Source organism: Parus major, chromosome 3 (genome assembly GCF_001522545.3).
Source record: "Parus major isolate Abel chromosome 3, Parus_major1.1, whole genome shotgun sequence".
Classification (NCBI taxonomy): domain Eukaryota; kingdom Metazoa; phylum Chordata; class Aves; order Passeriformes; family Paridae; genus Parus; species Parus major.
The window spans coordinates 79410967-79427704 of record NC_031770.1 but is presented as its reverse complement, the minus strand read 5'-3'; the positions used below and the strand labels follow the sequence as shown (position 1 = coordinate 79427704).

General features: G+C 36.1%; 1 protein-coding gene across 2 annotated transcripts in view; it reads right to left on the bottom strand.

Annotated features, from left to right (window-relative positions):
* Positions 1-16738, bottom strand: part of ME1 (malic enzyme 1) — a 153058-nt gene that overhangs the window by 77362 nt on the left and 58958 nt on the right. For both annotated transcript variants that reach the window (XM_015621539.3, XM_033512905.1), the window contains exons 4-5: positions 9552-9627; positions 8112-8273 (exon numbers count right to left, since the gene is read on the bottom strand). In XM_015621539.3, the coding sequence (XP_015477025.1) occupies positions 8112-8273; positions 9552-9627 (238 nt within the window). The remainder of the gene's footprint in view (positions 1-8111; positions 8274-9551; positions 9628-16738) is intronic.

Genomic DNA, 16738 nt, shown 5'->3' with positions numbered 1-16738 from the left:
TTACCATTCAAGTGTCACAAGCTTTGTCCCAGATGCTCGGCTATCTTACGTGGACTATAAATAATACATATTTTCCCATCTTTTGTGTTAATAGCTGTATTTATGCCCATTCCTTCTCTTGTCTTCCCCATTGCCTGTGAAACTGCTGAGGAGGTTGACAGAAGTTACTGTGAAAGCCAACAAAAACAAACACTATCTGTTGCTGTCTTCTGAGCATAAAGAATTGGAATTGTCCAATGTATCTTCAAAGTCTGCCATCAATTTAGTCTATGGATATTCATGCATGCTATCCAAAATAAGCATTTCCAGATATTAATTTCTGCCCTCTTTCATAGACCCCCTTGCTCTAAAAAGTGAAGTAAGAAGAAATTAAATGTATTGACAGAATTGCCTGTAACATTTGTACACAGCTCATTCTTTCTAGTGTCAGCTGAAACTGAGACTTAAATCCTGTGTCACCATTTATATTCTTTCTTCTAAAACCCTTCCCTCTTTAACTTCTCAGGTCTTAAAAATCACTACCAACACGTTGTTTGGTAAACATGAAAATCTGAGGCACCACCTAGTTTTATCACATTTTCCATGGTCTAACAAAATAAAACATTTCACAAGAGAAATAACCAAAAATAGCAAGTTTCACAATAACAAATTAACAGTCTCAGAAAAAGAATGTCATATATTCTTAGCTAAAATGACAAAGTTTAAAGGATCACAATGGATCAAAAATAGCAGACAATTCCTGAGGTCTTCTCACGCACTAAGCAGTGGAATGGCATTTCTCAAAGAGCAGTATAATGACACTTCTCAAAGATAACAAGAGTTCGTTTAATAAGAGGTTGACATAAGTTCAAAAATAAGTTTCAGTCTCTGTAAAAGTCCCCTGAGTCACACAGTAACCAAATATCAGATACAGAGAGAGCCAAGTGAAGTACAAACTGAATATAAATCCATGTTAGCTAACTTAAGAATCTATACTGGACACTTCTACATCTAAACTAGTCTAGGCTCTTTTTGTAGTCAACAAGTAAAAAAAAATATTAAAAACCATTTTAAAATACAATTCATCAGACCAGTTTGAGACAGTTCCTCTGCAAGACGCAGCACCTGCTCCCCTTGCAAAATTAGCCAAGGAGGGTGAGCTTAAGTTGACTGTCAAGCTCTGCATCTCTTTTTAAGTCTTTCTGAGCTTACCTGGTTTGGCCCCAGACTCTCAAGACTAATAATTCAAACACAAGATTATAACTGTCCATTCCACTGAATCTTAAGTATGGGAAAGAAAGAGGCACAAACATTTCCGCCTAAGTGAGCATACCAGAATGGGAAGGCTGGATGGTTACAAGAAGACTGCAAACACATCTTCAGTACTTTATGAAAGCATAAAATTTTAGGAAAGTCAATTAAGAATGATGGTGGATGTAAGTCTGGCACTGAAATATGTAACAATATTTTATACAACATGCATCTTAGAAAGGTAATATGTATTTGAAAGTCTCCTTTAATTTAATTCTACTAGAACAACTGGATGATTTTTTTAAAATGCAGTAACCTCTTACCGCACAGTAACAACAGTGAGTCCTTGGTGAAAAAAAAATCTTACCCCATTGATTTTTTTTATTTATTTAGAAAGGACAAAAAGTATTTTTGTTACTGACAGGAAATGAGGATCAAGGTATTTTTCACCCCTCTATTAGGAGAAAAGATGAGCACTATAACAGCCAGCAGTAATGTAAACATTAGTGGAATGCCTTTCTACTTCAATAATAAAGAACAGCAGCCATTAAAAGTGACTGTAACATTAAAGAAAATGCTGACAGTGTACATATTCTGGAACAAGGAAAAATATTTAAAGAGAGTAAATGTTTAAAATCCAGGCCCCATTTATATTTGAGTTTTATTGGTAGAAGTACTGGTACTCACAATTGCTGATGTATGCCTAAAAAAATATGAGGAAAGCAGATAAAGGAAAACAAGAGAGGACATGCAATATGTTCCCCTGGGAACATCATGGTAAAGAACAGCAAATGATCTACATTTGCAAATAAGTCAGAACTTTTTAACAGCTCTAAATACTGTGGGAAATGCTGTTCCCCTCTGGGCACAATTACTTAATAAAAGGGGTAGGCAGTGTTTTGTGTTTCAGCTCTCTTAATATATCATTAGTAGAATGCATCCCCAAGGAGGCAGAAGACATTTGTACACAGTCTTCTCGAAGGTTTAATACAGCCAAGGAAATACGTCCTAAGACAGAAGATACAGAGGAAACAGTAACTAAAAAATTGCAGCAGGCTAGGAACAAAATAGAAGACAAACTCAAAGGTGATGTCTTCGGAAGTCTGAAACACTCTGGAAATCTCAGTATGTTGGATAAATCTAGAATTATTACTACACTTACAAGTTCTCAACCCATCTGAGTTAAAACACTGAGTAAAAGTTATTAAATTTTCAAGTTGTGAATGTATTACCAGACATATTGTAGCTATTCAGTAAGAGCATTAAAGAGCAAGGAAAGGAAAACTCTCAAAAATCACTGAAGAACATCAGATACTTGTGATCCACTCAAACATGTCACCCACCAGTCCCAGCATTAAGGGAAAATGAATGGTGGGTCCTGTAAGTGCCATACTTTCTCCAGAGCATCTTTTAAGTCTGCAAGTGTAACATGGATACCAGCACAATTCCATGCATTCCTGCTATTTAAATAAAGCTTGTTTATGAGAGATTGATGATGCCATATTTATTTTAGACATGGACCTTTTGATATACACTGGAAAGCTAAAACTAAACCACTCCATTTTAGAACATGCATCTATAAAATCAGATGTGTCTGGTCCCTCTATTAACACACTCAGTCCACTTCAAATAACTGAACAGACTTAAAAGGCGACTACTGATTCTGACAAAATGAAACAGTGTGGGGTTTTTTTCTCCTTCACAATGAATTTGCACCTCAGCTTTTCTGGACTGAATATTCCAGCACAGACGCCTATCATTCCTCCAGAGGAGTCGGAACTGCCAGCCCAGGCATGCTCACTGACCTATTTAGGGCAACTGTGAGAACCATCACATTCCTGAATTTCAATATTTTAGTAAGTTAAGAGAAAAAAATATTCCCAAGCAAGCATGCAGGAAAACACTTGAAATAGCAACCCACAAGTCCCTGAACTGTCGCAGATGAAGAAGTAGCTGCCCTGGCAGCTGCCCTACATATTTCTCTCTCTTGTGCACTTTTCAGTGCTTAAATCATAGAATCACAGAATTACTTAGGCTGGAAAATACCTTTAAGATCAATGAGCCCAGCTGTTAACCCAGCAGTGCCAAGTCCAGCACTAAACCATGTCTCTAAGCACCACAGCTACACAGCTTTTAAATACCTCCAGGGATGGGGACTCTACCACTTCCCTGGGCAGTCAGTTCCAATGTTTAACAACCCTTTCTATGAAAAAATTGTTCCTAATATTCCATCTAAAACTCACCTGATGCAGCTTGAGGCCATTTTCTCTCATCCTCTTATTACTTTGGAGAAAAGACCAACAGTTATATGAATAAAAAGCAATTCAGATACACATTTTTTTAAAAGTGAACTGGCCATCGTTATTCATCTGCACATTAAGGGGATATATATATATATGTGAGCAATCAGCTTTTAAGCTATTCCTGCACAGGGCAAGAGAACATTTGTGTGTCCAGCTTCCTTGCAGCCGTTGCAGCTGGAATGACTTCTGACCCCTGGGCAATCCATAGAGCACTGTGCTGGCACTCAGAGCATCACAATGTCTTCTACTAGAAACTGCCTGTGCAAAAAGTCCTTTCAATACGAGCTGTCCTGGCTCCTCCACATCGTGTGAAGGTACTGTTTGAAAGAGTTGAACGCTTTCTACCTAAACTGAAATTTATGGTAAATAGTTTAAATTAAAGCCAACATTCAATCTTTCCAAATCTCCCACAACTGGCCATTGCCAGTATTAAATTTACACATGTGATCAGTTTAGAATTGGTCTGGCAGCCATGAACTCGTCAAAGCCTCTTTTCTAAGGTATCAAATAAACACAGTTCTCATTCCTCTGCTAAGCATCCAGTATTAGATTAAAATTTTTATGGTCAAAAGAAACTGTTTCACCATTGGTATGACTTCTATACAACAGAAGGCATCAGTCTTGCTAGATTTCATTCATTACTCAGCTGTCTGGATAATAGTACTTTAACTAAACCATGTCTCTTTTGTGACCCGTGAACAATAAAATACTGCCTCCAAGTTACTGATAAAGACATTAAACATTGCAGAGCTGAAAAAAATCCCCTGAGATACCATAAACCCACAAGTATTTTATTATTCCTCACAGAAATACATATTTTAAATTGTATTTTCTCCAGTAACACAGGAGGCCTGCTTTGCTTTTGCATTAGTCTAGTTCCTTAAAAGAAACAGTAAGAATTCAAATGTCTTTCAAAGGTAAAAAATAAGTCAACCAAAAATCTGTAAATGCTCATTAGACCAGGATAATTTTCAATAAGAGCCTTACCTTTAACCCAATCTTCCTGATTTTTTCCATTCATCCCAGATACACCTAAGAAAAAACTAGTATTTCCTCCACACCCAGCTCAGCATGGTACAGAGAATGCTTTTACCACTTCTTTTTTTTTTTTTAAAAAGAACTGATAAAGCATTATTTGGACATTCTGATTTAAGGATCTTGACAAACTTTTAAAGCTTTTTCAACTTATTAATTTGCTGTTAATAAAAAGGGAAATAGGACTTCTTGCCAAGATAGATAAAACTTACTTTTAAGAAGTATCTACCATATTTATAGGGATAATCACATACTTCCATATGTACTATCACTGAGGAAAAGCATCAGGAAAAACAGAAAACCTCATTCTTACTATCCATAATTATTTTCATTAAGTTACTTTTTCTCAGTGTATTTTTCTTTTTTACTGCCTATAGTTTTTGATCTTGGTTTCTACTACAAGGCTTTACTATTTGTTTCATTTTATTAAACTGCCAGTAATTTTTAATCAGCAAGGCTTGTCTCAACATTGCTTATTTTGTGAGAGTTTATTCATAACCTTTAATTAGAAAATAATCATCTCTCAAATCTTGATGTTTAAATGTTTTAATGCTTAAATCCCTTTGATCCAGCTTGATCTTTTCCATCATCCTTAAACTATCCCTCTTCCAATGCTGAACACGGGTTTCAGGTAGATGTCCACTAAATTGAAGCTGTCTGTATCTTGACAACTACTCATTTTTCTTCTACATTCTATTTCTTTAACTATTGCAAGGTGATTTAACATATACCTCTGCAATATTAGATGAACACTCAGGATCCAGAGATCATACCACATCAGGATTTCCAACAACACTTTCGTATCAGCACTCAGACTAATGCCTAAGTATGTTTTAATTGTATTGAAATCCTACCTAAGATGCACCATCCTCACACCTAAAATACACATGGCTACGGGTGAAGCATAACTTTTAGTGAGATTGCCACTGTAGAAAATAACTAGCAGCATTTAAAATATTTTAAATGCTTTGAATAAAAATGTTCCTCAGTAATTACTTGCCTTGTCAATACCTTAAGAAACAGGCTTGTTATTTTTGGCAGCAGTCAACAACGCTTCTTTTGGACACTGACGACATGGAACCATTTACTGGCTTGGTCACATGGAACTTTCTATGAGGTCAATTTTTTACCCATAAATAAGCAGTTTCCATTTCCCTTGCTTATTATCTAGACAATTGTATAAAAATGCTCTACTTGCTCCTCTTTTCTTTCCTTGATTTTATGAGTAACAGGATAATACCCTAGCTATAAATACCTCTGCTAAAACTAACAGTAACAAAGACTTTAATAACCATCTCAAATTGAGTGAGCTGCTCCTCAAAGTTAGTGTTGTAAGTTCTGTACATAACAAAACAATATGGATGGAGGACTTGTGAAGTTGGGTTTTTTTGCAATCTGCTTTAGCGTAAGACTTAATCTTTCTGGAGAATTTGCAGGTTGTGCACCTCCACATTATAGTTGCCAAAAGAACATTTTTAAGGCTTCCTTTGAAGTAGGGAGGCCCCCACAGAACAGGAGAAGGAACTAATCTAAATGGAAAACAACTGCACATTTAAAACAAAATGTTCAGCATAATTATTATTTATATGCGCACAAGTTGTGAGAATTATTTCTGTTGTGTCTTACCATGGAAAATCCTGACTAGACTAAGAAAATACAGCCTAAAAACACACTTATTTGTTCAAGAATTTAGCTTTTAAGATAATGAATTGCAATGCAATTTCATGCCAGCTTGGTCTAATATAATCAGCTTAGCCAGAAAAATGTGGATGCTCTTTGGTCATTTCAGTTCTCTATAGTGACTCATCAATGGGTTACATGAATAAGTGTTGAGGGAACAGGGATATGCTGCTGGGTGAGAGGAAAGGTGCTGACAGAAGAAATTAGGAGAGATTGTGCCCCAGGATACCTAACTTTGACTAAAGAAGCCTTGGAACTATATCCAAGCTCCAATTAATGAATACTATCAGGCCTATGTCATGTAATCAAGGTAAAGGGTACAGCAATCTTATCCCAAGAACAGAATTCAGAGGTCTCATTCCCATGGTCCTAGTATAAGAAGCCACATCCCAAAGTGAAAAAAACCCAAAAAGCATCCTCCTGATCAAAAGATATTTCAAAGCATCAACAAACTTTAGGTCACACAAATTTTATGCACATTGTTATACTTTGTGTGCCACTCCTTCATACACACTGAACTCAATGCTTAGTCACAAGAACAGTGAAATGAAAGTTGGGCTATTAGCATGGATAAGCTCCTTTTGCTGTTGCCGTGTGTATGTATAGACATTTGATATCTTTCAAGCAAATAATATGCTACAAAAAAATTTAAAATTACAACAAAACACAAGCATAAAAGCAAAATGAAAAGCCTACTGAATTATCAGAAGTAGCCAATGCAATTAACTGCCTAGAAACATTCATTATTAGATTACAAAACAGTCCCAACTGCTCAAACCAAAAATTAAAATATTTTCTAGCTAATCAGACTTGTATGTGATTTGATATGGCTACTTGCTATAGCGCTCAGATACATCCCACAAGAAAGCCTGTCTGCTTTTAGGAGGAGGCTCTGGAGGGACAAAGAGAGAGGGGAGCAGACATTTCTTGTTCAGTAATACTTTCATCATGCATTGTCTAAATGACCCCACTGGGGCAAGGGTGAGGGTGTGTGTATAAAGCTGAAGATGCACACACCCAACCCAGTAATCCAGAAGCCCCAGCTAAATTTACTGCTGCAGGAACGCTTTTTTATAGCTATAACACACATAAATCTCTGATACATTTATCACACTTGTATAATTTATAATACAACATCTTTACTTCTACAAAAATGTAAGCACATTACAGGTGGATTTCTTTTCAATTTGACATCATTCAGAATCTTCAAGTATTCAAATATTCTTTCAGGAAAAAAAAAAGGAATATTAAGGCCAAGTAATTAACCAGTAATCCCAAGAGTACTGGAAAGAAGAGAGCCAATTTTCAACAAGCTTAAATCTCGGAATTTCACACAAATTGGAAGCCAAATGAGAGGGTAAGGTCCACCTACTTGAAGCACTAGAACATCACTTGGGGAAAATTTATAGCACTACAGCGCTTTTTATAACAAACGGAACATAAAACTGAAGTACATAGACACACCTTGCCAGCACAGATAAGACTACAGCCTCAAGCTCCTCAAAATGAGGAGCAGTTATTCTGAATATGAATTCAGAATTCACTGCAGAAATCATTCTGCAGAGAAATTCTGTGACTGAAGAAAGAATGCTGCCTTAAATTATATTTTTAACTCTATCATCCTCCTCTTCTTGAGACCAAATTTCCTACACTGCATGTTAACATGTACTGTGTATGCAGCACATTTTTATAGACAACAGTGTCCTTAATTACTTAAACCTTACAAAACAGCCTACTCTGCACATTAGGATGATTACACTGTATATCAGGATGAGACATTTTCCTTACAACATTTTAGTTTGCCCAGAATCAAAGCTAGTATTGTAACAGAAACCCCTCACTACACCTCAGAAAAGGATTTACCTCATTATCTGTTCCCACATCCAACATCACTGGTAGACACTCATGAGGTTTTACTCCTCCACATGCCGTATAAAGTGCCAGTTTACCAACAGGAATGCCCATTCCATAACAGCCAAGGTCTCCAAGCCCAAGAATACGTTCACCGTCAGTGACCACAATAGCCTGGAAGAAGAAACAAAGGCACTGTAAAAATCACTTCCTTGCTTGTATGTACTAAGTACTCCATTATTTTCTTACCATTAATTTTATTTTACATGTAAAAACTATAACAGGTGCAAACAAATCAATAGTACAACAAAAGGAAAAAATTGTTTTATTATATTTTACTGTGGTTTTGTTACACTATTTTAGATTCTTGCTTCACTGTAAATGGGACTTTCATTTAAAACTTTTAAGAATACACAAGAGAGGTATTTAGTATTACATTACAAGAACTGGCATTGTTCCCTCTCACATTTTTCTGTCAACAGTATGAAAATAGAGTAGGAAGCAAAAGGAAGTTATCCACAAAAAAAGAAGAACCACAAACTCCTGGGTTTTGTCATGTCTGTTTTCAGCAAAACCAGAGCCAGTCACTCCTACTGACCTTTGTCAGGGCTGTCTACAACCACCTGGCTTTTACTCTTCAAAGATATATGTCTTCTGCCCTTCAGTAAATAACACACTTCATCATACTTATATGTATCACATGTATATTATATGTATACTTATACATATATACATACATTTAAGTGTGTGTATATATATATATACATATACATATACACACACTTATACATATCAGGAAGCACGTGCTCTCATTGACAGAAATAATTTAGTAAAACCCTGCCTATGCTAATAAGAAAAACTTTTCATAAAAACTAAAGGAGAGAAGTGCCCAGAATGGCAAACAGCTGAAAACATAGTAATTCCCTCATCATGCTCGGTAGCAAACCATTTTAGTTGGAAATTTAGTATTTTTTTTAAGAGAGATCATGAAGCACCATAAGTGGAGAACAATTAAATCAAATCCCAGAATGGGATTGTCAAGAGATCATGTAGGGCCTCTACCCTTGGAGATATTCAAAACTCAAAGGCTGGACATAGCCCTGAGTAACCTGTCCTGGCTGAGCTTGTTAGAGCAGGAAGATGGCTCTGATGAGTGCCTTCCTGCCTCCAACCATTCTCAGATTTCCTGAAATTCAGAAAAAGCTTTCAGGGTTTGTTTTTTTTCCATACTATTCAATTGACCAATTAATCAGTAAAGGACGCCTATAGCTAAAAAGAGTAAGTGTTTAAATGCCTCAGACTTTGGCTGTAACAGCATTCTTTCTGTTGAAAAAATGAATTAAGAAATCACCAAAATCTAAACTGATAAAAAACTCCTAAAAAATATCTTAACCAATTTATCCTGGGTACAAAACAGCATTAGCTCTGTTATGCAACTAAAACTATACTTACCTTGATGACGCTTTCTGGCCAGGATTTAAGCATTGTAGCAATGTGACCCCGGTCATGGATAGAAATAAAAAGACCTCTGCAAATAAAAAAATACTTTTCATATAAACAGGTAATTAAATAATTATTAATCAGTGTAATATAAATAAATTCAGTATAATCAATTAATACATTAGATTTATGCAAGTGTGTTCCCAACATACAAAAATTCAGTTTGATAATAAGAGCTCAATTTTGTATAAGTAAATTAATCATCTGCATTTAGAAGTCAAAGAACAAAGAACTCAGTAAAGCTTTACTGAGCAGAGAGAACATTTAAGAGTCCTTTCTGAAACCAATTCACTCAGCACTTGATCTGTTGATTAGTTGTCCCTGACCACAAAACGAGTTCCTCTTATGGCAGTGATCACTACTGCCCCAGCAGTCCTAACATTTACAAACAATAGGCCAAAGCTTTAAGCTATGAACAAAACCTGAAATAAGCCAGATATTATCATTACACAAAATAAATCAGGAGCATGCAGTAATGTGTTTAGAAAAGTCTCCTGAATTCATTAGAATGCCATTTTGAGTTACAAAAGTGGGAAATTTTCATCTCGATAGTGCGAGAACATCCTCAGTACTGAACAGAACAACCTTTATTCCAAAGAGTGTTTGAAAATTGACCTTTAGTTCCACCAGTATAGGAGAGTTTAAAACAAAATAACAGAAAAATGTAATTCTCAACTCATTTTCTGTTTATTACCTAAGCAAAATCAATATAGTATCTTATTCTCCTGTTCAGTATTTCATTTTTCATTTCTTTTACTTGTCAGGTAGATTTACATTCAAGTCTTCTCAGAATTCATTTAATTTCATTTCTTATCTACTTTTCTCATGTGAGATAGTGGAAAAATGTCATCTCTCAAAACCCATGAACGCACTTAAATACAATCTCTCAAAATCTACAAAGAAAACTTCAATGATGAAGCGCATGACGAAGATGCATTCTTGTAATTACATTTTGCATTAGTAAATATAAGGCATTGTCTTCTAGAATTACTCTAAAGCATTTTCCATTGGCTATTTTAAAAATTTTAAAGTAAAAATTAGAAAAAAATTGAAAAAATAATTGGAATCTAAGTCTACCAGAATATGATCTTACAGTCATACAAGTGGATCTTCTAGATCTAAATAAAACTAGTAAATGAGGAAAATGATTGTCAGATATGACTGCACATATATCAAGTCAAGCAAAAAAATCTCCTGCAGTGTTAAATGTATACTAACCAAGACAGAAAAATTAGTCCCAACTTATATTTAATTTCATGTTTAAATACTTCAAGCATATTAGATAATACATTAATACATTTCTATATGTTATCACGTGATTTATATTTTATATTAATTTTTTAATTTAATTATTTCAGTGTCTCCCTTCCCTCTTTGATGTAAAAAATATGCAACTGAAATTCTTTATTATTAAGGACAAAAAGCAATGTAAGCCACGCTGTGGTTAACCAAAGTATTTCATTTTATTTATTTTCCACTAGAACTAGAAATTATCTCATCCTGGCATTTCTTATTCATCCTCCTTCTGTGTCCATTTCCCATGCTCAGAACTAACACACCAGGATGGATATTAATGTATCTCGGTTGTTTCTTTATAATTAGTATCTGTCAGCAAGTTAATTTCTCCCTCCCAGTGGAGCCAACAGGTCTTCAGGGACAGGAGGGCTAATTTTACACTTTTGAAAAGTTCTAGTATTTACTGCTCACAAGCAAATCTATTTGTGAGCCAGCTACCTGAAAAAGATGTCCCTTAACAGTGAAATGCCATAAAACAGCAAAAGAAAAAATAGCTTATGCTTCCTTTCTGATGTACTGTACCATGCATCATTTTATAAAACAGCCTGTAAACTGTAAAATCATGAAGTCCATCGTATCAAAATTGCCTCGAGACAGCTGTGACAGATGAGTGTGTGAAAGCAAGCAGAGTGCTGGAAGAAAGCGATCTTGTGGGATCACTCCTCTTCTTGTCTCCATTCTCCAATTTACACCAACCTAACAGATTTGTGTTAAATGAAGCAAGATTTTGCATTGATTTTCTAAAGAGTCAGAGCCCAGCCCAGTGTGCCTAAATGACCCCTTCCTTGCAAGCTAGGGAGAGAGGTCACCATGGAATAAATTCCCCAGCAGAGGAAAATAAAGGCAGGGTGGATGCTCCAGAAGGAATTTTGTTAGAACATTTGTAAGGACCTTTGAATAAGTATTGAGAGCGTATTTCAGGAATCTGTTCAAGCAGGATCAGATTCAAGCCACAATGGAAAATAGAAGCTGAAGTGTAAATAGTGATGTCAAAAGCATTCCACTACTCTTTCTCCCTTTCCCTCCATTATTTCTGTAGTTTAGTAAAACATTTCTGGACACACTGGCCAGACGAAGAAGATGCTCCTAAATTTAAGGAAACAGAATAAGAGAGAAGATTTTTTTATTTCTTTATTCTGGATCTCTTTTCTTCATCCTTATTTCTTTAACACTTTTCTTCTAAAAGGTATTCTCAGCAAGTAGGTACATCCGGTTGGTAACAGGATCCCTAACCTGCAAAGGTGTCAGCCACAAGAACACTCAGCCGGTATTAATGGGTCTGAATTAACTGGCAATTCTACTTGCAGACAGCCATCAAAAGGTCATACTACATGTGGGTTTTTCTCCTTTTCCATGAGGTTATGCTATAGCCAGGGAAAGTATCAACTGCATAAGGTTATTAGAAGTGGGATAGGTCTGAGAAGCTGAAAAGGTGGCCAGCAATTCAGCTACCTAGCAGATGTTATAATTATTTTGGGGCTGACATAGCACAGCTACAAGAAGAATGAAGCATGGGGCAAGATAGATGATCTAAACAGGATTCAGTTCTACATGGATTTCAATCCAGAAATATGACTGAATTATCTGTTTGAGTATAATGTCAGTGATAAGAACAAGCAGGGTCATGCCAGTGATGCACACCCCGTTCTGCTGGATGAGGAAAACATGGCCTGCAGGATGTGCACCTGTCTGACAAAGCACTTCAGGATGGGGCTGCTAAAGCAGGTGGACAAGTCATACATATAATCACATGGGGAAAGAAGCAAGATACAGGGAAAATATGGGGAAGAAGATGCTGCTTGTTTTTCAGCATGCATGTATTCACATTTCTAAGAAGAAAAGCACCTCATGGGGAAGCAGGATTAAGTTCTCTTGCACACACTTTCAGAGCAGTCCAGGTCTACAACACAACGTGGTCCTTTCTATTTTAAATGGTATCTTGGTTATACATACGATCTTTTCTTGCAAGGCAAGAAGGCCAATCACCAAAACTGTGAGTTAAAGTTCTGAAGCTTGCAGCCTCAGATCAATCTTCTAATTAATGAACACGGTGCAGTGCAGATTATCTTGCCTAAGCACATACGCAGAAGTGCTCATCTAGAAGCAGTTTGCCCCAGTGAGCCCTCAGCTCAGCACTGGTTGATACCAGCCCAGCCAAAGCAAGCACTGCTAGTGACACCCACTTCTGCTAGCCAGAAAATGTATGAAATTACAGCACAGGAATAATTAGGCTAAGTAACTATGCTGCCTTTCTTCTTGTCACACCAGCAATAAGAGTAAGGGGAGACAGCCCACATGAGGACATCAAGATCCACTCAACAAAGGGTGGATCTATTTTGGGTCGCTGAGCTCACTTCACTGTAGCAAATTTTACCAGTTATGTGGAGGTCATTCTACAGACATGATTTGGGTCTGTTTTATTAAAATTCTAATCTATGAGAACAAAGACAACAGAATGAAATGGAGCATTTGTTTATTATCTTTTGAGGAAGCAATGATCTCCCAGCAATGTGTCTATTTTCTATTAAAGAACAGTTTAGGAAAATGTGTCATTGTAACAGAATAATCCTTTCTTTCCTCTTCTTATAACAACAGGAGGCAATTTTAACATGTCTCAGAAGATGCCAAACATGTTTAATGAAAAGAAGTTCAGACTTTTCTCACAACCCTATATATTCAAGACTGTTATTTGAATTATGAACTGTATACAGAGTTACAGTAGAGGTGACTTCACTTCCCCAGGCAGCCTAAAACAACAAGCTTAATAATAATAATAACAAAAAAAAAAATAAATCTCAGGGGAAAGACAGTTTATTTCTGAGCCTAGACTCTTCCAAACTTCTGCACTTGGCAAGAAAGAGGTAAACTACTTCCCTGGTCCCTGATGAAATTCCCTCCTATTTTTAAAATCATAAACAGCAATATAATAAAAGCTCTGTACTAGGAACTAAGAGTACCTATATCCTCCCCAAAAAATGTTCTGCTCTTTTTTCACCAGGTTTCCCATTGTGACTGTTTAATGTGGTCTCATTTCTTCATATAAAATGTGCTCAAAGTTTTCATTACATCTTACCATAGCAGGTAAGATTCCTTTGCATTGCAAGACCACTGAGGCTTAATAAATACAAGAGATGGGCTTGTTTAAGAAATACAGCTGTTGACAGCTTTGCTTATTTTCTTTACCCTTCCTTTTGTACAGGGATGAATTTCATTACTTTGCAATATACAGGTATGTTTTTCAATATATAAAAGAGCTGATGCTGAAATAGCAGCTGCTACTGACTGTCAGCCTGAATTCCTCAGTGCTAAAGAAACTTGGGCTTTACATTTTCTAGATGTGGCACACTCAACCCATATTTAAACAGAAAAGTTTGTAAGCAGCAAAACAAAGACTAAATCAAAAACAAAGATCAAAAATAGGACAGGAGCATTAAGTGAACAGTAGGTACTGCTAAAACCTCTGAATATGTGGAGCTGTACATGACCAAGATGTAGCTCATAATAAAGGTAAATTCTAGCAGCATCTGAATGACAACAAGGATAAGATACTATTCCTGAAAATACATCAATGTTTATAAATATATGTTATTTCATGCTTAGGATTTGGTTTTGTAAATGATTATTGATTATAAAATTTATTTTGTAGAAGACATCAAATACTCTGAAAGACAGGCTAACATCTGCCAACTCCACTTTGCTACACATGAAAGAATAATGAATGCCTCATATTTTTATAGCAACTCAAAAGCCCTATTTGGCACAAGGGTGTAGGGAAATTATTAAAATACAGAAAAATACAGTCTTCATAATCCCTGTAAATGGGAAATGCTTATGTCAAGGGGTCTGAAGAGTTTATCTTCAGCTATAGGAGCAAACCAGCATTTAGTTTTATTTCAAGAGTTTCTTTGAAAAGCACCAGTTCCTGACAGTCTTTATCCAGTGCTGGCAGCCTCTGTAACATTCTTTCATATGCCCAAGTCCATCAAAGCTGCTCATCAATCCCTGTTAGTAAGTGTCATGCTCCAATAGTCACTACAGTTAAAAATAACATCTACAGGGAAGAGAGATGCTCCAATAGTCACTACAGTTAAAAAATAACATCTAGAGGGAAGAGAGAAGTACATTTGGGTCACTTACAGAACAGTATAGTATTCTGCGTGAATTAGCCTTTAGAGAAGGAAAGTGATAAAGTTAACTTGAAAGACAGCAGCTGTAAGCCTGGCATTTGAAAATACGATCTCAGGGGAATGATGTTTCAAAAAAGAAAGGATAAGGTTTGGAGAAATAAAAGGTACATAAGTCTAGTGACACAAAGATTCAGATGTTAGAAAAATCTTTCAGTACAGATGTTAAAACATTATTTAAAAATAAATTAAAATGATAGAATTTTTTTTAAAAAAATTAAAAAGTAAAAAAATATAACTGGGGTAGATAGCTACTTAAGATTATAATTTTTCTGATGCAAGCCCCAGCAAGTTGCAGTGCTCACGATGCTGCCAGAAGTAAATAACAGTATCCACACTACACTCAAATCTGCCCAAGATGGAGTTCATGGCTCTGCCGTCTTCCTTTGACAATGGACACTGTGCGCTTCACAGAGACTCATCCAGGTGGCACTCAGTCAGAAGAGCTGGTCCAAATAACCCCATGGGTTCCAGCAACTTCCACATAAAACTCCTCCTGCCCACATCTTGGGTTTACTCAGAAAACTGACTTCAGGTCTCAGCACATACTGTCTTCCACCTCACATGGGATAAGGGAAGCAGGGAACCAGGGGCTACTATTCCACAATTTGCAACATAGTGAGTTATGTAACTTGCTGTAACAATCCTGATACACCATGGGGCAGGGGCCAGATCACAGGCACCACCTGCCCTTCTGAAAGTGGCTCCAGAGCTTGCATACTGCACACATTTTCTAAATTGTAACAAAACAGAGCAGGTGACAAATACAAAAAAAAAATAAATTACAAGCTGCCCATAGCATTACAGACTCAAGGCAAATGACAAAGGAATAGAGACAAAACCTGAATCAGTTCTTACTACTTTTCTCCAAAATGTCTGGACTTTTTCAGTGCCTTGAGATTCCTGCTACCCAAAGCATGTAATCTCTACAGTATGAGTTTGAATGTACACAAATTTTTGCAAGAAGCATCTTTTTTTCTTCAAACATTTTGCTTTTTCTCTGTAAAATGCCCATCAGATAAACTCAGGCTCCAGAAGTGGGCAAAGAATTAAAACCTTCTGAAAAATAAAAAGCAACCCAATGAAGTAATTCCTCAACTGCTCTCATTCAACCCAAAAAAATAACATTGTAAAAATAATCGGAGAAAAAGCATTACAAGCCTCACACTGGAAAACTTTAAAACCAATTTTACATGGTACCAAGAGTAATTATAGCTTAACAACTAATAATCAAAAAAGTTTCTCGTTAATTTTGGAAACCATAACGTTCACCTCAAACTATACTAAATATACTTCATAAAAAGCTCCATAAAAACTTCATGGACTCAGTCACTGCAGATGTTTTGCATCACTTGTATAAAACACTCTTTACTGTATATCTAGATATCTAACACTTTCATTTAGTGCCTCACCTCTTCTACTTGCAAAGCATTCTGTGGTCTGAATGTTCAAACTAATGACAATCCTTTTCATACAGAAAAACACTAAATCAAATAATATTTTTGTAGTCATTTCTTAAAATGTTAATTTGTTGATTTAACTATATTCTTAAAGCATCACTAATCTACACAATCAGCTTTTACATATTGTTGCTTAACCACACAGCAGCAATTCAATGGGATGTGCTTGTTTGCAAAGGAAAAGGCAGACTCTGCAAAA